Below are 24071 nucleotides of genomic sequence, written 5' to 3'. Positions count from 1 at the left end.
GAGACTGTGCGAAGTGCTTGAGCCAGCGGAGTGAAACTGCGTAGCGTCCGCCCCATATGCACGGGAGCGAAAATAAACATTATCAGCAGCAGATCCAGTCCCAGCTAGATCGTCTCTCGGTACCTTCACTTCCCGGCCATAAAAATAGTGCAGACGATTTAGTCGCCGAAGTTGCTGCGTCTCCCCCCTATCACAGTCCGTCCGACGCACGCCTTTTGTATCGCGAGTGGCGTACAGGATCTCACGTGGGCGTAGATTTCACTCGTTTGGAGACTGGTGAAACAAGTAGCAGCAACAGCTGTAGCTACAACGGCATGAGCAGTGAAGATGTCCTCAACCGCTCGCCATTCGGTGTCTGTGATCGCTCGCCAAACTCTCTCCCACGCATTGCCGAGCGCTTCGAAACTTTGCCGCTTCGGGTCAATACGCTGCCTGTTGCGCCTGTAGCCTCACACGATGTTGAAGAGCATACCCGCCTATTGTCGCAAAAGATTGCAGCGATGGACTCAACCCAGTCGGGCGCTTCTATTTCGACTGCAAAACTTCAGTCTGGCTCATATGGATCAAGTGACTCCAATGAGCTCTTTCAAGGTATCAAGAAGGCCCAGAGCAACCAGGCCTTGGCGGACCTTGAGAAAAAGGGATACTTTCCCGTGGCACCCAAACCGTCGGCGCTTGGGGTGCAACGAGGACTTAAGAATTCAGTGGTCAACGATATGTGCCGTGCGGTCGTTAAGCACATGGTGGGGGATGTCTACGTATCTGCTTCCGGGTCTTATGGCCAACGCAAGGTTCTTAATCACCTCTACGAGCCCGTTTTCACATCAGTACAGGCCCACTTCCGACGCTTACCAGCAAGGTATGCTCTTTCGGTGAATCCCGATGATGTACCACTTCATATGCGCCTACTTGCCAAAAACCAACGCGATCCGACAGCAATCGCTGTAAATGCTCAGTTGAAGAAGGATGACAATGGAGAGTACGTCGCGCCTGTACCGAGGCTGTGGTGTGAATATAATGATATTGGCTTTTGCTTATGACAGGATTGTTCCTAATGTGTGCGAAGTACTGGTGGTGTCGTTGGACCGCGAAAATGTGCTTGATGCCATTACCCGCGCTCTGACTACGATGAAGGGCAACATTTTGGACGCCGATGTGATGACCACATCCGACGGCACGCTACTGGATAGATTTGTTGTAAGAGGTTCATTTATGAGCGATGAGCGTCAGGTTGAGCTGCGCTCACAGATCGAGCAAAATCTACGGAGGCTTACTTTGGAGGAGGATAGTCGAATAAACCCAACTATTATGCCACATGTTGTCGTTAGTCAGAATGTAAGCCTAGCTGAAAAACTGGGTGTGCTGAAAATGGTGGATAAAAATGAGATAAAAGCCGAGTGGAAATTGGACCTTCGTGAGGTACGCTTAACGGATGCTGTTGGCAGCGGTCGCTCTGGTTGTACTTACAGCGCTTGGTGGCGAGGCACGCACGTCGCTGCCAAGGTTGTTGGCTCGTCAACAAACTCGGAGCTGGTTGGCGAAGAGCTGCTTAACGAATTCTATCGCGAGGTAGCCGTTGTAAGCAGACTGCGCCATCCAAATATTGTTTTGTTTCTCGGAGCAGCCATTAACCCTCCTTGCTACTGCTTAGGCAAGTGCTGCTGCGCAATGTGTTATGTTGGATTTAATTGTGACTTCTGCTTCTGCACGAATGTAGTATTTGAGTTTATGGAAAACGGCACGCTTACGGATCTGATTCGTGCACGTCGAGGATCAATCGATTTCTTTCGTTTGGTGGCCGAGATAGCTATGGTACGTTAGTTGTGTCTTATTTATTACAGCCAGGATTTTGATTTAATGTACTTTCATCAGGGAATGAACTATCTCCATTTGTGCTCCATAATGCACCGAGATCTGAAGTCTGGGAATGTGCTTATCGATTCGCATGGCACTGCCAAGATCTCCGACTTCGGTCTGAGCTGTGCGCTTGAGATTGGCAGCTCTTCAGATCTTACTGCCGAAACTGGAACCTATAGATGGATGGCGCCCGAGGTCATTCGTCATGAATCCTACTCTAACAAAGCTGATGTCTACAGTTTTGGCATCGTGCTTTGGGAGCTGCTGACGAGAGACCAACCGTTTCGTGGATTAACTCCAATTCAAGGTGAACCAACCATAAATGCTCATTCTTAAATGTTTGAATGTATCTCATTTAAATGAATATTCATGTTGGATTTAGCCGCTTTTGCGGTTGCTCGTCAACAAATGCGTCCAGCGCTGCCTCGCCAGACGCCAAAAAAAATCGGCGAGCTTATTGAGCATTGTTGGCATCACGACCCAGCTCGCCGACCCGACTTTGGGGCTATTCTGGAAGCACTACCTCTGGTCAAGAATTCGCTTAAGAAACGCGATTTTAAGAATATGGGTATACTTTACCTACCCTCCTAAGCGCTTATTTGTCATCTTGATGGAAAAACTACGGAAAGTCTTTCCATTATTATACGCCACTAACTAGAAAATATTATCTATCTATCGTCCCGTGACGACTTTACTCCCATTTAGAGAGACGTACGCTGCTACAAAGGTCATTTTATGCTAACTCAAAATTGCAGCATCGACCCCGATTGAAACTACCGTTGCATAAAAGTACCAAGTTATTATCTTTATTAATTTTGACTTAATAGTTTAAATATTACCAAATTTGGTAATATTGACGCATTTAGACATTTGTTCTATTGATTGGTTAATTTAAGTTTAGATCAACCCTCGCTAATCATTACAAAACACGATTTGGCGTCGCGAAAGGTGGCGAATTGCATCGATAATTATTAATATATTTGAGCAACAAATAGAAGCTATTTATGAAAGAACTTGATATATTAATACTGATTTTTTTTTCCTCTATTCTAAAGTCTTAAAATTACCTTTAGTAGCTACGACTTCTTAGCTACTTAGAACCTTCCCCTCCACATCGTGTACGTGAAGTAGTCGAGGCACTTCACCTCCACTGTAATCAGTGATGGTTGACCAGTACTGCTATCAGTACTAGCAAAGGGTGCCCCCGTTACACGTGGTAGCCTTTCGTAGTTCGTTCAAGGGTCTACGCACATTTTTTCAACATGGACATATCGAATAAAGAAGGAGGAAGCTTTCAAGCTCTTAAGAAGGCTATCACGCACCTCATGAAAGGTTTACTCATTTGAGTGACCTTGAATGGAGAGCAATCGAACGCATGAGTTCGGTCGTAGGCGGGCCAGCCGTTGGCGCCATGCTGCTCACTCTGAACACAGGTGAACAACATGCGGCCATAGCCGAGTTCAAACAACACGAACTCGACGGCGCCCAGGAAATAGTAGCCTTGCCTTACCACGGAGGTATTGGGAGAACAGGGTGCTCAACAGTTGGAATTGTTGAGACAGCAGCATTTGCATGCTGGTAGCAGGTCGACGGATTCGCGTCGACCCGGAAACAAAAAGATATAAATTCTAAGTTTACGACTCCCTTTTAAGATGGCTCGTCGCATCGATGACAATGCGACGAATGTGAAATTTGGCATGTCTAACTTAGCCGGACGTGCCAAATCTTAGGCTTTAGGGCTCATGCTTCACGCCTATTAGTTTTTGGAACGAATGAGATCTTTAAGATCCGGCTCAGGCAAAAATTTAAGCTGCCACGTGCCGAATTTAGGGCTCGAGCCGAGCTCCTGAATTTAAAGCAGGGAAAGCGTGATCTTCACGCTTCAGCCCGACATACACGATAGCTGGTCAGTTGTTCTTGAGTCACCCTATTGATGAGCCGACACAGGTAACTGTGTTTATTAATGGCCTTGCCGACGGTCCTTTCAAAAACCTGTTCGGCTTTGAATGGAGACGCTAGACCAAGCGATCTCTGTAGCGGAGCAGGAGGACTTGAGTCTTAAACAGGCTTCCGTCCACTCTGGAGTTTATCGTCCTCAGAGACGACAAGAAAACGGAGATCCAGAACCTATGGATATTTCGTATGTGGAGAGTGAGGAACCTCGCTCTTCAAGTCACTAACGATTGCAAAATGCAATTGTTGTCAAAAGACGGGCCATAACGTCCTATTATGGTTCCACTTTATGCATGACTCTTGAAAAATGCAATTGTTGTCAAAAGACGGGTCATAACGTCCTATTATGGTAACAGTTTATGCATGAGCTATGGTAATCGAAGAACGAGATCAAATTCGTCATCAAAATCCAGCGCGATGAAATCATCAGCGTACCTTTACCCTTTTACGTTTACTGGATCTCAACTAGACGTTTCTATACTGTTACGGATACGTCTGTTGCTAGGCGCAATGTCATCCTCGTTGGAGGGATATCGAGCTCAACGAACTTGAGCTTGCGGTCTTCTAGCGATTGGCGTCGAATCAAATTGTTCAACGCCCCACAATTAAGAACTTTTGTGGCATTTTTCTGCCACTACAATTTTCAAAATGATGAGGTTAACATCATCACCTGGAGCAGTTACACACAATTTTCGTGTGAGCAACTTTCGTCAATAGGCCTGTTAATCTTTTGACTTTGCTGGGCGAGTAGAGCGCTCCGCACCTACTGTCCCTGATCGTTTTTTTTGACGATCCACCTCGTTGTTTCGATTTCGCAAAAACGAAGGATCTGATTTCTCCGCTGTTTCAAGCGGTAGATCTATTGTTCTGCTCAGTGTTTCTAGGTATTGGGCGTGGGGCCTATCAAGTCGTGACGATGTCTGCCTCTCGTTAATCAGATCGAATACATTGAAAAGTACGAAACAAGGATGCTTGCTTAGAAAAAAACATCCAAGAGAATCCGAACGCCTGTCTATAAGAGACAGAGCGAAAGTCCTTGATCGACTGGAGAGTCGATCGTAGAGGATGTCGCTGTGGTAGCACAACCACAGCTCGAGACAGTTTGGAAGAGGGTTACTTCTCAAATAAAACTTGAGGGAATAAGTCCTCAAACTTTTGCGGGAATAAGTCCCAAAATGTCTGTGGTCAAAGGTTCCCAGGTACCTTTGGAAATAAGTTCCAAAGAGGAAACTGATAAATTAAATGTCTTAGTAAACAACGGATCAAGTGTAGGCGATTATACACTTGATCTCCAAACTTAACGTCGGAGATGACTCAATTGCCAACGTTAGAGCCGAAAACAGTTCTTGCGTGATCTACGTAGTGGCAAAGTCAAGCAGATCTGCGTACTTGTCACAAATGTCAAGTACGTGGACGATATTTGGTCGGCGATAGTATTTCCTGAGATTAAGCGGGTTCTCAGCAGCTCACTGATGGACGAAAGTGTCCTCACTGAGAAGACTCGTATTGAACGCTTTACGTCCCAGATCTCGGGTCTTTGAAGACAAATCATTTATATAAGGGTTTGATTAAATTAGAGAAGTGTTTCCTGAAAACGTATCGTGCGAGTTGTCGAAGGATAAATGCACTCGACACGAAATCGACCTGATACCAGTTTCAAATACTGTGTCAGGAAGCAGTGGCTAATGCCTTGTAATCAAGTATTAGCGATCGAAAAATTCTTTGCCGATCGCTTAGCAGCGGGGCCATGTGAGGGAGTCAACCTCCCCACATAGCTCTCTGACCTTCTGTGTGTGTATATCAACACGAGTGTGGAAGATTGTGCATGCGTTCAATAAACTGAACGCTGCAACGGTACTTGCTCAAACGTCGACGAGATCCTTAGATGTGAAAAGGATATCCCGTTCACAGCTGCAAGCATCCCAAGCGGAATGCTATAGGAGTGGCTAATGTTATGCCACAGGGGCTTTGAAATACCCCTGCGACATTCAACAGATGTGTAACCAATCTATTGGGATCGGTGCGGAATTTTGCACCGAATCATTTTGGTGAAGTCTTCGTTCATAGCAGAGCCACGAACGGAAAGTCGGACGTTGAAGTACATCGTACCCACGTCCGAAAGGTTCTTACACTTATGCGTAAGCATAATTTGTATGCAAATCTCAAGAAGTAAATATTCGCTGCAAGCGAATATTACCACTTCTTGGGTGTATCGTGAGTAAACACGGTGTACACCTTGAACCGGAAAAGATCAAATGGATCGACGCCTGGCCTATGCTAGGCGTCGATAACAAGAAGTAAATATTCGCTGCAAGCGAATATTACCACTTCTTGGGTGTATCGTGAGTAAACACGGTGTACACCTTGAACCGGAAAAGATCAAATGGATCGACGGCTGGCCTATGCTAGTCGATATAAAGGGCCCCCGAAAGTTCCTCGGCTTAGTGGCGTACTAACATAAGTACTCCCGCAGTTATGCCGAAATGACAGTACATTTTTTTCTTTGTTGGATAAAAATGTAAAGTGGTCATGGAATGATAAGTGTCAGCGTTCCTTTGGGAGTATCAAGCGAAGCTTGATGCAATATCCAATCCTGGTGATTGAACCAAGACAGATCATTTCATGTGGTGTATGACGCCAGCGATTTTGCAATCGGATGTGCTTTATTGCAGAATGACACAGACGGCGCAGAGCGCGTCGTTCGCGTCAGCTTCAACGAGCTAAACGCAATTATTTAATTACAAGGAGCTCGTTGCCATATAGTTTGCACTGGCTAAAATTTACAGTCTATCTTTTGGGAGAAGGACAATTCATTGTTAAAACGGGCCATGCGTCTTTACGCACGGCCGTAAGCAGTCCACGTCTCTCGCAAAGGTTAGCGAGATGGTTGTATTTCTATGCGGAGTACAACTTCCTCGTGGAATATAAACCAGGACGACAAAATGTCGTCGCTGATGCCCTTTTGCTCCGGTCCAAATTTTAGCCGCTGCGCAAAACGACAGCGAGGATAAGCTCACTGTTGCATCAATTAACAGTAGCATGAGCCCAGTGTTCCAAGAATAAGTGTTCCGTCGTCAACATTACTTGACGACGTCGGAAGAGCCTATCAAGAAAATAAGGCTGCTAATGGTTTTGATGGGTCACCTCAGAAATCCATCACAACAATCCTTAAAAGGATTATCGAAGTTTTATCGAGCTTCAACAGACCGATACACAACACGCAATGGGTTAGTGTACTACACAGCCATTGCTGGCGACACACCTCGTGTCTCCACCCCCACCCATAATGCTTTATGTTTACGCATCATGTGAGAGTGCCAAGATGCACCAACAAGTGGTCATCGCGGACCTAAAAAGACCTATCTCCCGATAAGTAGCGTATTCTACTGGCCACGCCAGTATGAGTTCGTCCGCAAGTGCATATGTGCGTGCGAAGTTTGTCAACTGGTAAAGCGCAGTGCTTTATCCCGTGGTCCATTACAACCTTTGCCTGTTCCGGCAAAGTGTTGACAGCCCGTATCTATAGACTTCGTCTTCGGACTTCCTGAAGACAACCACAAAAAAATGTTATTCTTGTGTTTGTGTATCGTTTCCGCAAGATGGTACATCTTGCTAAAGTCCCGGAGTCGATTAAAGTCAAAGGCTGTAATCGTGTGTTTGTTGACACAATATTTCGACTCCATGGGTAGCCCATGAACTGGTCTCAGATCGAGACCCCAAATTCACGGCAAATTATGGCAATCTGTGTCAAATTCTGACCATCCTAAAACAGATATTCAGACAGAACGTGCAAATCGTATCCTTGAAGAGATACTTCGCGGATATGTCCACTCTTTTACGAGTTAGAGCGAATTCTTGTCGATGGCAGAATTTGCCATCAACAATTCAGTGCATGCTTCTACAACGCGTACACCGATTTTCGTGAATGGCCTTGCTTAATGCTATTCCTGACTTTGATAAAGATGCTTAAATAATCAGCATCGACAACAATAATATAGTGAGAGCAATAATGCTCTCACTAATGAGGAAAACGACATCTCCGCAGTGCGCACCGGTCGCACTGATGCCAGAAAACGAAACCGAGTCAGCAGGAGAGTTCCTGCTGGCTAGAGAAGCAGTGGTCCGTTCTGTACAGGATTTCATCGCTGATGCGGTAGATCGACAGAAACGGAACTCTGACAAAAATGGAAGAGCAAACATTCTTTCATTTAATGTTAATAATCTACTCCTACTGTCTCCGATAAACCTATAGTAACGAATGTGGGCAGTAATAATTGCCGAGGTATATCGGCTCGTTTCGTGAACTATATCGCCAAGGCAATGCGTACACGATCGAGCTGCCTCATAGGATGTGTACGCATCATACGCTTTATGTTGGGGGTCTCCGCCCGTACCATCAGTACGAGGCTTCTTCCGATTCGGAGCAGACGCCGTCGACCGTTCCGTAATCCGGAACGGTCAACGGCGTCTGCCAAAGCCTCATGGTCCCGAGCCAAAGCATCATAGTCTCGGGACAGAGTGTGGTTCTTGCGAACAAGACGATCCGCTACATCTTCAAGGAAAGCAATAGTTTGACGAGCTTGTTTTGGAGGGACTGATGTGATATTTCGTTCGCAAGTTGATCATCCGCAACTTGCGCACAGTTTTCAACTGTTTCGGGCAAATACGGTCGATCGTCGCCACGAAGTCGCGACGACGGGATGGCTCGTAATTAACGTCCTCCCATAAATAATAAAGGACATTATCTAAGTCGCGGTGTTTTATTAGTCGCGGTGCTCACTCGGGTTCGGCGAATGAGGCTATCACCATTGTCCCCCCCCCTTCACATGCATTGACGGGTTCGAGTGGTGAAAAGCGTTTTCTTCTTGAACGCTTCTCGAACCATTGTGTGGTGGAAGAGGTTCGAATGAGTTATCGCATTCGTTGGCGAGGGTATCCGCCCTCGCATAATAGTTGGGAACCTCGTTCCCAACTAATGATGGACGTTCCGGGTCTCGTTCGACAGTACGACGAGACCCATCCTTCTCGACAGAGTATCTATTAAAAAACAAGCGCTTCCCAAGCTCGTAAAAGGATTGGATGTTCTCAATCCCTACGCGCATTTTTCAAGAGATAAAAGCCGTCTAATGAGGATCTTTGCCCGCTTACATGTGTACCACAAATGCCGGAAAAGGCAGTGATGAAAAATTCCGTTTCGTCGTTACCAGGCTTGTGGAGCCTGGATGAGCCGAGTAATGATATATGGTATCGATCGTTGGTCATACCAGACGAACGAGTAAAATTGCCCTTAGAGGGCAGTGAGGCTTCTCTTCGGGAGAAAATCGCAAAACATTCCTACCTCTCCCGTTGGTCCATGTTAACGTTAACGCTAACATTACTAACGGAGTGATCCTTAACATTGCACCGTCCCTGGTGATACATACTAGCATCACCAGTAGCATGCTTACAGAAGTGACCTTCACGATTGCTTCTTTCCTGGTGATGCATACTGACATCACTAAGCTTATCGTCGTTCATGTGTCTTGTAACGATTGGGGGGGGGTGATTTAAACCTAAGTTACCAATCAACAGAATAAATGCCTTATTGCGTCAATATTACCAAATTTGGCAATACCTAAATTATAAAATTGAAATAAATAAAGGAAATAATTTTGTACTTCTTTATTAATTTCTTCTCCTCGGAAAGAATACTTATGTAACGAGACACCCCGTTACATCATCCCCACCTTAAACATCAGTCACTTAGTGATTGATCTAAAGTGACAGAGAGTACTATTACGTATCTCTCTGTAAATTGGCACTTGTTGGTTTTTATTTTGAATCCAACTTTTGATTGCACACGTGCGCGCCGCCTGCGAGCTTGCAAAGCTGGCAGTGTACGGCTCAGTGCAGCTCATTAGCGATGCGAATATTCCAATAGACGCTAATGCGCTTACTGCGGGTAAAAAGGTCACCTCCAACTCCAGTTGGAGGTGACTAGTATGAGTCACCTGCTACTCCCATTTTAGATGACTTGGCTGAGTCGGCGTCATCGCCAGACTCGGTGGCATCTGTTAACGCTTCTTGATCAACCGAGGCCACGTCCGTTAAACCTACGGGTTCTAACGTGACAACCAAAGAGATGGCAAAGTTGTTTGACAATTCGTCAGACCCTTATAATGCGGAGTCATTTTGTAATGACTCCATGAACGACGATAAGTCTAATGATGTCAGTATGCATCGCCAGGAAAGAAGCAATCGTAAAGGTCACTTTTGTAAGCATGCTACTGGTGGTGCTAGTATGTATCACGAGGGACGGTGCAATGTTAAGGATCACTCCGTTAGTAATGTTAGCGTTAGCGTTAACATGGACCAACGGGAGAGGTAGGAATGTCTTGCGATTTGCTCCCGAAGAGAAGCCTCACTGCCCTCTAAGGGCAATTTTACTCGTTGGTCTGGTATGACCAACGATCTATACCATATTCCATTACTCAGCTCATCCAGGCTCCACAAGCCTGGTAACGACGAAACGGAATTTTTCATCACTGCCTTTTCCGGCATTTGTGGTACACATGTAAGCGGGCAAAGGATGCCACTCCTCTATTCCAAGCTTGGAAGCATTTGTACAGAATGTACAAAGCAAAGGCTGTGAGGTCTGGCTTGACAAACTGGATGCTTTCTGTGAACGGTTCAAAAACGGACCGTAGTCGGTGCACGCTACAAGCTGAACCATTTGGCTAGAAAGGCAGGAATACCTTCCCTTTCGTGACAAGACCCATGTCCATGCTGTATTAAGGGACCAGGTGATGCCCCTAAGGAATCATACTCCCTTAAAGACCCTCATTAGAGGGCTCTTATATCTTATAAAAGGCGCGTAGGGATTGAGAACATCCAATCCTTTTAGGAGCTTTAAAAGCGCTTGTTCTTTGATAGATACTCTGTCGAGGAGGATGGGTCTCGTCGTACTGTCGAACGAGACCCGGAACGTCCATCATTAGTTGGGAACGAGGTTCCCAACTATTATGCGAGGGTGGATTCCCTCGCCAACGAATGCGATAACTCATTCGAACCTCTTCCACCGTTCAAGAAGAAAACGCTTTTCACCACTCGAACCCGTCAATGCATGTGGACGGGGAGGGACAATGGTGATAGCCTCATTCGCCGAACCCGAGTGAGCACCGCGACTAAGATAAACACCGCGAATTAGAAAATGTCCTTTATTATTTATGGGAGGACATTAATTACGAGCCATCCCGTCGTCGCGACTTCGTGGCGACGATCGACCGTATTTGCCCGAAACAGTTGAAAACTGTGCGCAAGTTGCGGATAATCAACTTGCGAACGAAATATCACATCAGTCCCTACAAAACGAGCTCGTTAAAATATCGCTTTCCTTGAAGATGTAGCGGATCGTCTTGTTCGTAAGAACCACAGTCTGTCCCGAGACTATGATGCTTTGGCTCGGGACCATGAGGCTTTGGCAGACGCCGTTGACCGTTCCGGATTACGGAACGGTCGACGGCGTCTGCTCCGAATCGGAAGAAGCCTCGTACTGATGGTACGGGCGGAGACCCCCAACATAAAGCGTATGATGCGTACACATCCTATGAGGCAGCTCGATCGTGTACGCATTGCCTTGGCGATATAGTTCACGAAACGAGCCGATATACCTCGGCAATTATTACTGCCCACATTCGTTACTATAGGTTTATCGGAGACAGTAGGAGTAGATTATTAACATTAAATGAAAGAATGTTTGCTCTTCCATTTTTGTCAGAGTTCCGTTTCTGTCGATCTACCGCATCAGCGATGAAATCCTGTACAGAACGGACCACTGCTTCTCTAGCCAGCAGGAACTCTCCTGCTGACTCGGTTTCGTTTTCTGGCATCAGTGCGACCGGTGCGCACTGCGGAGATGTCGTTTTCCTCATTAGTGAGAGCATTATTGCTCTCACTATATTATTGTTGTCGATGCTGATTATTTAAGCATCTTTATCAAAGTCAGGAATAGCATTAAGCAAGGCCATTCACGAAAATCGGTGTACGCTTTGTAGAAGCATGCACTGAATTGTTGATGGCAAATTCTGCCATTGACAAGAATTCGCTCTAACTCGTAAAAGAGTGGACGTATCCGCGAAGTATCTCTTCAAGGATACGATTTGCACGTTCTTTCTGAATATCTGTTTTAGGATGGTCAGAATTTGACACAGATTGCCATAATTTGCCGTGAATTTGGGGTCTCGATCTGAGACCAGTTCATGGGCTACCCATGGAGTCGAAATATTGTGTCAACAAACACACGATTACAGCCTTTGACTTTAATCGACTCCGGGACTTTAGCAAGATGTACCATCTTGCGGAAACGATACACAAACACAAGAATAACATTTTTTTGTGGTTGTCTTCAGGAAGTCCGAAGACGAAGTCTATAGATACGGGCTGTCAACACTTTGCCGGAACAGGCAAAGGTTGTAATGGACCACGGGATAAAGCACTGCGCTTTACCAGTTGACAAACTTCGCACGCACATATGCACTTGCGGACGAACTCATACTGGCGTGGCCAGTAGAATACGCTACCAAATCCCATGAGGGAACAGCTTCGTTTATGGATGAACGGCACAATAGTGACCACTCCATGGCTCTACCTCCGAGTTTGGAAATGGCCATAGCCACCTTTTGCCGTTCTGTTAAAAACAAGGCGGAGTCAATGGACTTCTCCATCTGCTTAATCTAAAAGGGAGGTTTTTTCTCTATTTTTTCTCAGATGCTTTTACATTGGCAAGTAGAGGGCGAGCTTTCGGCTCTAAAACAGGTACAGATATGTGTTAGGTTGGCATAGATGGCGCAGGGTGATCTTGCACCTGGCCGATCAGGGGGATTCATATCGCATGAAGGCTTCAAGCCTTGCATGCAGATCCTCTGGTCCCTAGGAGATAATGAACTCCACAAGTTCAAGCCCAAATAAAGTTTTGAGCTTGTCATAAGCTGCGCGTTGCGCCTCTGAAAGTTCTGGAATCCCTTCAATTTCAGTGAGAAATTAGTCTTGTAAAGACTCAGGCGTAGATTGACTACGAGTGCTACAGGTGTAGCGGAGCTACCTCGCTCCTAAAGTCAGAGGAAGACTATCAGACTCAGAAAGTCAATTAGTTCTATTGAACTAATGGGCTTAACAATTCAGGAAGTTGTACAAGCTATTAAGCTTAATGAATCCTAGTTCAAGGGATCCAGGGGTACGTAGAACTAAGTGGCAACTAGTCCCTAAGTGTATATACCTTAGAAAGGCTTCTATCTCTTACAGATTAATGCGCAAGCCTTAGGAAGGCACTTAACGCTTTAAGATCAAAAGGGGAACTGCACCTTTTAATTATTAATTATTAAACTTACCGTAGCTAATTTATAAAAATAGATTTCGGCCGCCAGATTAACATCTGGCGGTGGCCACATTTGTTACCCATAATAAATGGGATTTAAGTAATTAACTATTTTTGAATAGGATGAAAGGGTACCCATAAGGTAAATGTACCAAAACAACGGTTTTCCAACCGATGTGTGCCCCATTACATGTAACGTCTCTTGCATATGTAGGTGCTGTAATAGCACTGTGACGGGGCATTTTTCCCTAGTACTGCTTCATTAATAGCCAGCCCGCACTGATAACAGTGAAGGTGAGTACTTCCCGTACAAGATGTGCAGAGGATAGTTAAGTTGCTAAGCTTGGCTTAGCAACTTGAATTCCATGATTAAGAGGACTTAGTTTGGGGAATGTAAGACTGAGTTAAAATTATGTAGTTTCCACGTATTGCACTCAGTTGAATGACATCATGTATTAACCGAACTTTGTGTTACGACTCGTTGCTCTCCGCCCATCGCGTCTAGCAGCGATTGGCGGTGTTGATTTAAAGATAGATTAACCAATGAACAGAATCGTCGCATTGCTGCTTCAATATTAGCTGTACATTCATAGAAAAATATATATTCTCTTATGTCGTCGTATAGGAAATAAATTTTATGTATTTGTAACGAGACACCTTTCGCTAGATCTGATAACAGTACTATCAAAGCTACACTGATTACAGTGAAGGTGAGGTGCCTCGATTCTTCACGTACACTGACGCGCAGAGGTTTTCAGTAGCTAGAAGTCTTAGCTACTAAAGCTCAATACTAAGGCTTAAGTATACGGAAAAGTAATTATAAAGTTTCTACGGTACGATCTTCTATCTACTAAATTTAATAACTTAGTATCAAACTATGTGTAGCGCCTCCATGCGCACCGCCCAATCGTGTCTAGTAACGATGGAGGGATTAATTAAAGTTAATCCAATTAATTAACAGAACTATTGTCCTTTTACCTCAATATTACCAAATTTGGTAACTTTAGAAATATAGAGAAACACATTTGAATGATTACAAATTTGTGGTTCTTAACTATTTTTCTGTAGAGGTAATGATATTTATAATTCCTCTTATAGGATTTTTTATGTAACGGGACACCACGTTACATCACCCTACTATTGTGTCTTTCTCTGTAAATTAACATTTGTTTGGTTTTTATTTCAATGTCAACTTTCGTCTGCGCATGTTAGCAAAGCCCGTACGCAACAGGGGCAGCTACACGACTAAGTGTAGCTGCTAATGATATAAACGTTTCAGTAGACGCTGATGCTTCTACTGGGGGGAGCGGGCCACCTTCAACTCCAATTAGAGGTGACTGGTACGATTCGGCTTCATTGTCCGAAATGGTGACTACTATTAAGGCCTCCAATTCGCCCGGGGCTGATATTATAAAATCGTCGACGGTGACAAATCACCAGGAACGAAGTGATCGTAAAGGTCACTTCGAAAAAATCGTTCTGGTGGTTGTGCTAGCGTGCATCACCATCACGAAGTGATCTTTACGATCACTTCGAACTTTATGGTAGCTCAAATACTAACATTTATAGACTGGAGAAGGATCGCAATACGTTGCGATTCGCCCCCGAAAAGAAACCGTAGTTGCCCTCTAAGGGCAACTTAGTTCGTTGGTCTGATGTGACCAACAAATCATACAAACTCTGTTGTTCGACTAATCCAGGTTTCAAAGGCCACAATAGGCCTGTGAAGCCTGGATTAGTCGAACAAAACTAAGCTATTTATCGATGCCTCTTTTCGGTATCGATGGTACGCTTGGAAGCGTGCAAAATATGTAACTTTCTTGTTTCAAGCTTGCGAAACATTCATTTAGAATGTGCAAAGCAAAACCGCGATTCGGGAAATGCAGGAGCGCAGTAGGTGGGATGCCCTACGGACGCGGACACTGAAGCTACCCCGAAGGTCATAGTTATCGAGCAAATGGGTAGCATAGTCCCTGAGGTCTCGAGATTTTTAATCTCAACCCTGCTGGTCTATAGCGCTCGAGTATGAGGCTATGAACATGTGATGACCAACGCACCCTCAACTGTGTTGTACACGACATCAGCAACAGAAGCCTCTTACAGAATCACATCCTTTTCGGTGTGATGTGTAGAGTTAGCAACTGTGTGTGTACGCCAGTCTATCCATGTTTTGTGTCTTGCCAGCCATGGCATTCCTAGGGTGAGGTCGTACGGACTCTCCAAACCTAGCACTATGAATTCTCTCTACAGGAGCAGTCATTAAAACTGAAGGCGAGTACAATTTGATCTCCCATAGACTTTACGAGCCCGCCGTTCGCTAAATGAGCGGTCGCTTCTTCTCGCTTGCCATCCCGGCGACCCAAACACGACTGACCTCTGTTTTAGAGCCGCGAGTTTAACAAAATTTTGTGATGCACCCGAATTCCACGAGAAGGAGGCCTAGCTTGACAATCTAGTTACTTCTCGTGACCGGTCTAAGAAATGGACTGTAATCGGTGCACAATATAAGCTGCGCCGTTTGTCTAGGAAAGCAGGCTTACCTGGGGACTCATTTCCTTGCTGCTTTAAAATGAAGCTTCAATCGGATAGTACGGGCGGAGCGTCCGACGTAAAACGTAGGATGCGTACGCATCGTACGAGGCAGCTCGATCGTGTACGCATTGCCTTGGCGATGCAGTACACGAAACGGACCGATATCCTGGGCAGTAATTTATTACTGCCCACATTCGTCACTACATGTTTTGGTAAGTTTACCGTAAATAGTAGGACAAGATGATTAACATTAAATGAAAAAATGTTCGCTCTTCCATTTGTTAGAATTCCGTCTCTGTCGGTACACCGAATCAACGATGGAATCCTGTAGGAACCTAACCAGTACTTCTCTAGTCAGCAGGAATCCTCCTGCTGACTCAATTAAGTTTTTGTCTTCAGTGCGACCGGTGCGCACTACGGAGATCTCAATCTCCATCTTTATGAGAGCATAATTGTTCTCACGAACATTATTGTTTTCGATGCTGATATTTTAGCAGCGTTATCAAAGTCGGTGATAGTGTTATCGCTATTCATCCACTTCAATGTTGATCGAATCATCATTGGTATCCTTTGCATTGACCGTAGAGTCAATGCATGATGAGCAAAAATTAACTCGTTTTTTTTTCTCGACCCAGTCCCTCCCCCTATGTATAAGAGTCACTCACAAAAAAGATGGGATGGCGTAAGCCATTCACGAAAAACGGTGTATGCTTTGTAGATATATGCACTAAATTGTTACTGGCAAATTCTACTATTGGCAAGAACTCGCACCATCTCGCAAAATAGTGGACGTATCTGCGAAGTATCTCTTCAAAAATACGATTTGTACGTTCTGTCTGACCATCTGTTTCAAGATAGTCAGAAGTTGACATTTTTATTGTATGCCATGTTGACAGTCCGTATCTATGGATTTCGTCTTCGGATTTCTCGAAGACGATCACAAGAAAAACAAGGTTCTTGTATTTGTTGACCATTTTCGCAAGATGGTACATCTTGCTGCAGTCCCCGAGTCGTTCACAGCCAAAGGCTGTACTCGTGTTTTAGTTGACACGATATTTCGACTCCATGGGTTACCCCATGAAATGTTCTCAGACCAAAACCTCAGATTCACGGCTCGGAGTTTTGGCAATCTGCCACAGTGTGATGGGCTGTCACACTGAGGTCTTGTGCAGTCGTGCAAACGACCGATCCACAAGTGAGGCAACCGCACTCACTCGCAGGACATCCACACGGCTTGTGGACGCTTCAAGAAGTTCATCAGATGACCATCTGATGAACGAGAGACAGGCATCGGAGTGATGCCTCCAACTTATGCATGGCTCGTACTTTCTGAGCCATGATTATCCAAAGATGACATCAAATTTGTCATCCAAATCCAGTACGATAAATTATTATCCTACTGTTTACCCTTTAACGTGAAGCGGATACCAACTACACGTTTCTTTTCTGTTACAGAAGCGCCTGTTGCTAAGTGCACTGTCATCCTCGTTATAGGGATATCGCGCTCAATAAAATTGAGTTTGCGATCTTTTTTCGATTGGCGTCGATCAACGCCCCACAATCGAAATATATGAATTTACTTGCCACTATGATTTTTAAGGTGATGAGGTTAACCTTATCACCTGGGGCAGTTACACACAATGTTTGTGTGTGAGAAGCAAATTTGGGCAAAAGGCCTGCAAATTCATATGACATTGCTGGATCAGTAGAACACTCCACCTACTGACCCTGACCGTTTCTTTGACGATCCGCCTCGCCGTCGCAATTTCGCAACAGCGTCGAATCCGCGTACTCCGTTGTTCGTAGCAGGAGATCGATCGTTTCGCTCAGCGTTTTTAGGCATTGGACGTGGGCCACTACACTCGTTGGCGGAGTGGCCCGTCTTTTGACAGAGATGCATTTTTGCAATAGTTTGTGACTTGAGAGCGAGGTTTCTCGCTTGCCACATACGAGAGGTCCATAGGTTCTGGACATCCTTTTTCTTATCGTTTCGGAGGACGATAAGCTCCATAGCGGACGAAAGCCTGTTTCACGCTGAAGTCCTTCTGTTGTGCTACAGAGATCACTTGGTTTTTTGTTTTCGGTTTTTAAATTTATACCTAATGGACCCCCGAAACCCAACTCAGCTATGCATAAGGTAGCTAAAGTACGTAGCGTCTCTAATTCAAGCCGGAACATGTGAGTCTTGACAGGACCGTCTGCAAGATCTTAAATAAACACAGCTACATGTGTTTGTTCACATATTGGATGACTCACGATAGAACTTACAAGGTATCGTGTATGTTGGCATAAGCGTGAAGATCACGCTTCCCCAGCTCCGAATCCATGAGCTCGGCCGAGCCCTGAATTTGGCACGTGGCGGCTCAAATGTCTGCCTAAGACGGTCTTAAAGACCTCATACGACCCAAACACTAATAGGTCCTGAAGCTTGAGCCCTAAAACCCAAAATTTGGCGCGTCCGTCTAAGTTGGACATGCCAAATTTCACTTTCGTCGCATCATCATTGATGCGGCGAGCCTCAATGGCGTCGTCTACTTCGACGAACCATCCTTAAAGGGATTCACCTTCGATTGCCTTAAGCTCATAGATTTCTATCTTTGAGGTTTTGGGTCGAGGCGGAAGCGTCGTCCAGCTAGCTGCATCTAAATGCTGCTGTCTCAACGGTTCCAACTGTTAAGCATCCTGTTCTCTCAACACCTCCGCGTGTAGAGAGCCTTGCTGGTGAAGCAAGGCTACTTTTTCTTGGGCTGCGTCGAGTTCGTTTGGTATGAACTCGGCTATAGCCGCATATTGCTCGTCACTTGGAAGAACGAACAACATGGCGCTAACGGCTGCGTTCGATCGCTCTCCATTTAAGGGAAATTAAATGAGTGAACCTTCCATGTGTTCTGTGATAGCCTTCTTGAGGGGGCTTGAAAGCTCCCTCGTTCTACATCCAACATGTCTATGTTGGATAGAGCGTGTGTGGGCCGTCGAACGGAATGCAAATTGCTAGCAGGAGTAACGGGGCACCTTTTGCTAGTACTGATAGCAGATCTAGTCAACCTACACTTGTTACAGTGAAGATGGGGTGCCTCGACTACTTCACGTACACGACGTGCAGAGGAAGCTAACAAGTCTTAGCTACTACAGGTAAATACAAAGGCTTAAGAGGTGAAACTGTATTGAAATATTAAGTGTTTCCATAACAGTCTTCTATCTACTGACTTTAATATACTAATACCTGACTATGCAAGGCGCCTAATAACTAACTATGCGATGCGCCTCCTTGCGCGACGCCTAATCGTGTCTTGTAACGATTGGCGGGGTTGGTTTAAACTTAAATCAACCAATTAATAGAACTAATGTCTAATTGCGTCAATGTTACCAAATTTGGTAATCTTGGAGCTATTATGTCAAAATTAATAAAACATAATAATTCTGTACTTCTTCATTATTTTCTTCTTATATGAAATAATTTTTACTATTCCTCTTATAGGAAATATTATCTATGTACACAGACACCCCGATACTCAAGGGGGCTATACTTAAAGCTGTTGCAGCTACACGTTGCGCAGGGACGTAAACGCGAATATTTAAAAAGGCTTTAAGCAGGTGCAAAGGACTGTTTCAATGAAGACAGCTAAATTAACTTGAAATGATTGACATTTTCGAAAACCAATAATTTATGAGTGTGCTTTCAGAGTGGCGTATTTCTTTTTAAATTAAAAATAACTAGACATTCCGCAACTTTTATAACAGTCGTTTATCAAATAATTCAGCAAGTAATTCAATCAGTACTATGCGATATTAATTTAGAAGCTCACTGTCCCCAGGTAATTCTTTTATATTATGACGGAGAGAAAAGAATGGACTCCGCCTTGTCATGCGGCGTGCTCGACTTGCGCATTCTCGACGCTATTCCCGGTGTTCACGTATCTTCTACTTCCTGCAGGTGTTATTGCGCTCGTTAAACTTGGAGAAGCCTATCTTCTACTATTTCTTGGGCAGTTGCTTTTGGCCATTGGTGCAGTTGAGTGGAGTTGGCTAGCTTTTCGCATTTGCCAGCGGTTACTATTGGCAGCAAAGTTGCATGAAGATTCGCTAACAACATTTTCAGCTGATAGAGCTGCAGCAATACAAGAAGATCCGACACATTTGACCCTACAGACACATACACAACATGCAAGTGACGAAGAGGCCAGGCGACTGCGCGCGTTAGAAGACCAGTCACTGAGGAGAGAGGTTCCCGGAGATAGCTATATAAATTTACTAAATGAAACAATTCGCCCCAAGAGTTTTGCTATCGCTCCGCTGACGGACAAGATATGTAGCGGACGGTGGTATCTCGCTGCTTTTTTTTTGGCGACGGTGGGTGCTGCCGTAAGCGTTGCACTGGGCTACGCCATGGAGTATCGGGTGTTTGATAGCAGCAATCCCACATCGGGATGGAAAATGATGGTTGGTGCGTCCGCGGAAGCTGCCTTTGTATCTATTTTTTGCGGTTCGCTAGCACCGACCGGTGCGGACGCTGTCGTTCTTGTCGTTTATCAGGCATGTGTTCTTGCGGCTAGTATGAATGCGTACTTAAAGCTTCAGCTGAACGTAATCGCCTCGATTGCCCAGGTGGATCCTCTTTTTACGATTTTAGCGGGCGCAATCATTATAATACTGTTCCGAGTTGTGACAAGCAAGGTCGTCATGCACAGCTTGCTGCTTGTGTTGTGTGACGTACTCGGCCTTGTATGTATTGTGGCGCCCCTCATCGCCTTCGCAGATCTAATTGATCAAGCGATGAGCCAATCGTTTAAGAACCAACTTGCGCTTTTTTTGCTTGTCGTGCTGGCTGCCGATGTGGGGGATTGCCTTGCCAAATATTTGCAGCTGCACCGGCCACAAGCTTTGAATTGTTGCCACCGGATTGAGTTTAAGACTGAAGCATCAAGCTATGAAGTAGAAGCTTTGGCAATTTCTTTAACTTGCGGAGCTATAATGATTGCCGCTGATTGGTTGGGTATGGGTGGGGCAGATTTAACTATCATAGAAGTGGTTGTCCTGTTCTGTTCTATTGCCCTTGGACAATGGTGCCGTCTGTGGATGGCACATGTTCGGCAAATGGCTAAAGTCTCTACATCGGCATTTTATTTTCCCGAGGGAAGTCGAACTTGCGGTGTGCTCGATCGAATGACAGTTTTTCTCGTGGCTATCATCGTCTACTACCCGTACATCAAGCAAAAATATTTCTCGTAAAAGTGGAGGCCCAAGTTAGAAGTCTCGAAGCCAGTCTCCTTCAGCACTGTGCTGTTATTCATTATTTATTTATTGGGACATGCCAGCTTCGTAGGTTAGGTAAAAAATACCAAACTTGTACCATGTTAATTTTGAAAGTGTTTGGTCACTTTTTGGAATTTGTCGGCTAGACGTGTTTTCACGATTAGCCTAATCTGCACTTATTGAAGAAGTATAAGTGAATGCCGTGTAATTTTGTGTAAATTAAAGCCCTACATTTAAATCTGGAGCCTAAGCTTATCTAATACGAATATACATGACGAGCAGCAAGCAAAACTTGGTTTGACAGAAAATGTAAAATTTTGATGCTGGCACGTCGCGTTTTTATATGCGCTGAATATAACAAATTGCACCGATAATCTATTGAATGCAGCAATCTCGAGCTCGTCTTGCTCTTTAAATTGTAGCGATCTATGGCAGTCGTAATTGCATTAACATGATAATTCCGAAGTTTAAGCGTATATTGCTGTATGCCATTTCAAATAAGCTTTTACTTGCATCTCACTATTCTCAAGCATTGGACGCGTTTTTACTTTCAGCAGAGCACAGTCGGTATTAAGCGTATCGTAACAGTGATTGACCGTTGATACAGCGTCTCTATTCCTGGTCAGGACGAAGGCGATTATACATTTGTCATGACTGCAACCTCGCGCTTCTTCTTGAAGATAAAAAAACAAATTAATAGAAATTACCTCGGCTATTTCATTTGCTAAACGAACGCGATGCAGTCATTGAATTAGAGGTTCTCCAAATGGCGGCAAGACCAGAATGACTTTAGTAACTTTGCACTTGCTTTTGTCTTACTGAGTATGACCGTATTTTTTTCGGAATATCACTGTTGGAAGCAGTGTAAAAAGTATGATTTTAAATGTTCTTAGAAGAGGTTCCGATGTAGTGTTAGCTGAAGTACAGTAGTACGTGCAGAGGAAGTCTTCTCTTTAAATCACTTGCTTTAAAGAGGGTTAAATGAAAACTGTATTAATATAATTAAGTATTTCTTGTCTATCTACTTAATACTAACTTAATCATAAACTAATACAAAACATGTAATAAAGTCTTATCTGTCTTTCTCTTTGCGCGCGTCAAGCGCTGACTGGACCGCGGAGAAAGTAGATATAATAGTCTATATCTACCAATGGATAAGCTTTTGGAATCTTACCATGTAAAGTAATCCTCTCCAAATATTATCTACCTTTTAGATAATATATTAATTAACAACCTTTAAGTGTTAATTTCATGTAACGATACCCCGTATTACATCACCCATCCCTTAAACCACAATCACTATAACTGTCATTGGATGGAGTGGTCACTATGTGACCCGTTAATTTTAAAAATGATGTTGATTGGTCAGAACCATCATTTTAATTCCATCGCATGAAGAACAAATTAATGCGGGGTGCTGACATTGCGGCGCCTTCGGCTGCGGCTCTTGCAGCCGCGGGTGACGCACTGTTATCTCTTGCGGCAGACGTTCCGTCTGCCGTTGTATCTTCTTCTCGCGCAACACTAGATGTTGCGGGAGCACGTGGTGATACACCACGTGAATGCGATCCCTCTTTGGAGGTCGACTACGAATGCGAGTCGGACGAAATGGCCGACTCGGGGAGAACAGAACAGTCGCCTGTTCATCGTCAGGCGGCTGACTATAAGCCTTCGAATGAGGGGGCTCATCCGAGCAGACGTGCTGGTAGCATTCGCTACAGCATGTTCAGTTCCGACGATAAGGATGATTCCTCATCGCCAGTGCCGTCTCCCGTGCCCTCACCCGCACTTATCCCTGTGTGTGGTGATGACGACGGCGTAAGCCATCGAAATAAAAGTTCTTGTGGTACTGCTTCAGTGGGTACCACTCGGGGGATCGTAGACACTAAAATCACTCGTCTTACTCGTGAGAAAAACCGTGGCTTTTGCCCGAACAGCTAATTAATAGCTTGTCTGGAGAGACTACTCGTCCCAATACATATCCCCTATTTATTGCGACAAAGCTTCATGGCCTTGATCCCAGCGCAAAGAACTTTCGCGCTGAGGAAGATTTTTATCTCGATGCTTTTTTCAAGCACCGATGGTATAGTGGCAACAACAAGCGAGATAAAGTCTCGCTTATGCAGCTACGAAAGCATCCATGCGCAAGAAAAGCATCGGACACAAAGCCTACTCAAAACGAAAGCGAATCGCGCTAAGATCAAGAAACGAACTCCAACCAGTAAAAAGATAAATTTATTGTCAAGTGAGGCTCTCCAGACAAGCTAGTGATAAGCCGTCTAGCAAAAACAACGGAAGAGAGTAAAAGGGGATGTCAATTCACTTTCTTCACCCACGGAGGGCTACCCACTCAAGCGAGATACCACAGACTTTTGCAATAGATTTACAAGCGCCAGGGGCGTGTGTTTTCTTATGGACCCATCGGATGGGTCTCGTCATTCTGACGGACGAGGCCCTGAACGTCAACAATCAGCTGGGAACGAGGCTCTCAGCTGTCATGTGAAGGCGGACAACCGCGCCAGCGACGAAGATAACTCGTTCGCTGCCCCTTCACTTCACGGTGGTTTTGGGTACGTCCCACAAGGAAACATTGACCACCGCGGGAATCCACCAATAGTTGTGGAGGAGGAGTAAAAATTAGATCCGACCCATGTGTCGGATCTACAGTCGAAGATCGACAAAATCGATCACTTCCTCCATGATTTGGAGGAGGGACTTGACCACGCGCGGCAAGCGTCGCTCGTTGGAGCAGACGGTGCAGGCTCATCATATCGTACGGAAGACCGTTCGAAGAGTGCGTACTCCATGTTGTAGTACGAACAACATTATCACGCTCTTCGTGATGAGCTGTCGTCAGCTCATCGCAATCTCGAGGATCTTCGGACCCGACATGAGAAGCTCCCGATTCAGCATGAGAATCTCCAGATTCAGCATGAGAATCTGGTTCGTGACCACAAGAATCTTTTAGGGATTCTTGAAAAGGGTGGTCAGATCCGTCCTCGGAAGAAGCCGCGTACTGATGGTACGGGCGGAGCCGACCAACGTAAAACGTAGGATGCGTTCGCATCCTACGTGGCAATTCTATTGTGTACGCATTGCCTCTGCGATGCAGTACACGGAAAGG

The 24071-nt window shown here is 45.0% G+C and overlaps 2 protein-coding genes across 2 annotated transcripts; both read left to right on the top strand.

Moving 5' to 3' along the window:
* Positions 1 to 56: 56 nt before the first annotated feature.
* On the top strand, positions 57 to 2448 carry CCR75_002409 (uncharacterized protein; the record flags this gene model as incomplete). Its single annotated transcript, XM_067960506.1, has 4 exons — positions 57 to 979; positions 1044 to 1812; positions 1873 to 2164; positions 2240 to 2448. 4 exons carry the CDS (start codon positions 57 to 59, stop codon positions 2446 to 2448), a joined length of 2193 nt encoding a protein of 730 aa, XP_067822900.1.
* Positions 2449 to 19525: 17077 nt separating this feature from the next.
* On the top strand, positions 19526 to 20923 carry CCR75_002408 (uncharacterized protein; the record flags this gene model as incomplete). Its single annotated transcript, XM_067960505.1, has 1 exon — positions 19526 to 20923. The coding sequence occupies one exon, from the start codon at positions 19526 to 19528 to the stop codon at positions 20921 to 20923; it is 1398 nt and encodes a 465-aa protein (XP_067822901.1).
* Between the last annotated feature and the right edge of the window lie 3148 nt (positions 20924 to 24071).

Source organism: Bremia lactucae (genome assembly GCF_004359215.1).
Source record: "Bremia lactucae strain SF5 chromosome Unknown BlacSF5_NotPlaced_17_SHOA01000003.1_2250557bp, whole genome shotgun sequence".
NCBI lineage: Eukaryota > Oomycota > Peronosporomycetes > Peronosporales > Peronosporaceae > Bremia > Bremia lactucae.
The sequence above is the reverse complement of the archived record's forward strand: the minus strand, read 5'-3'. Positions and strand labels throughout refer to the sequence as shown.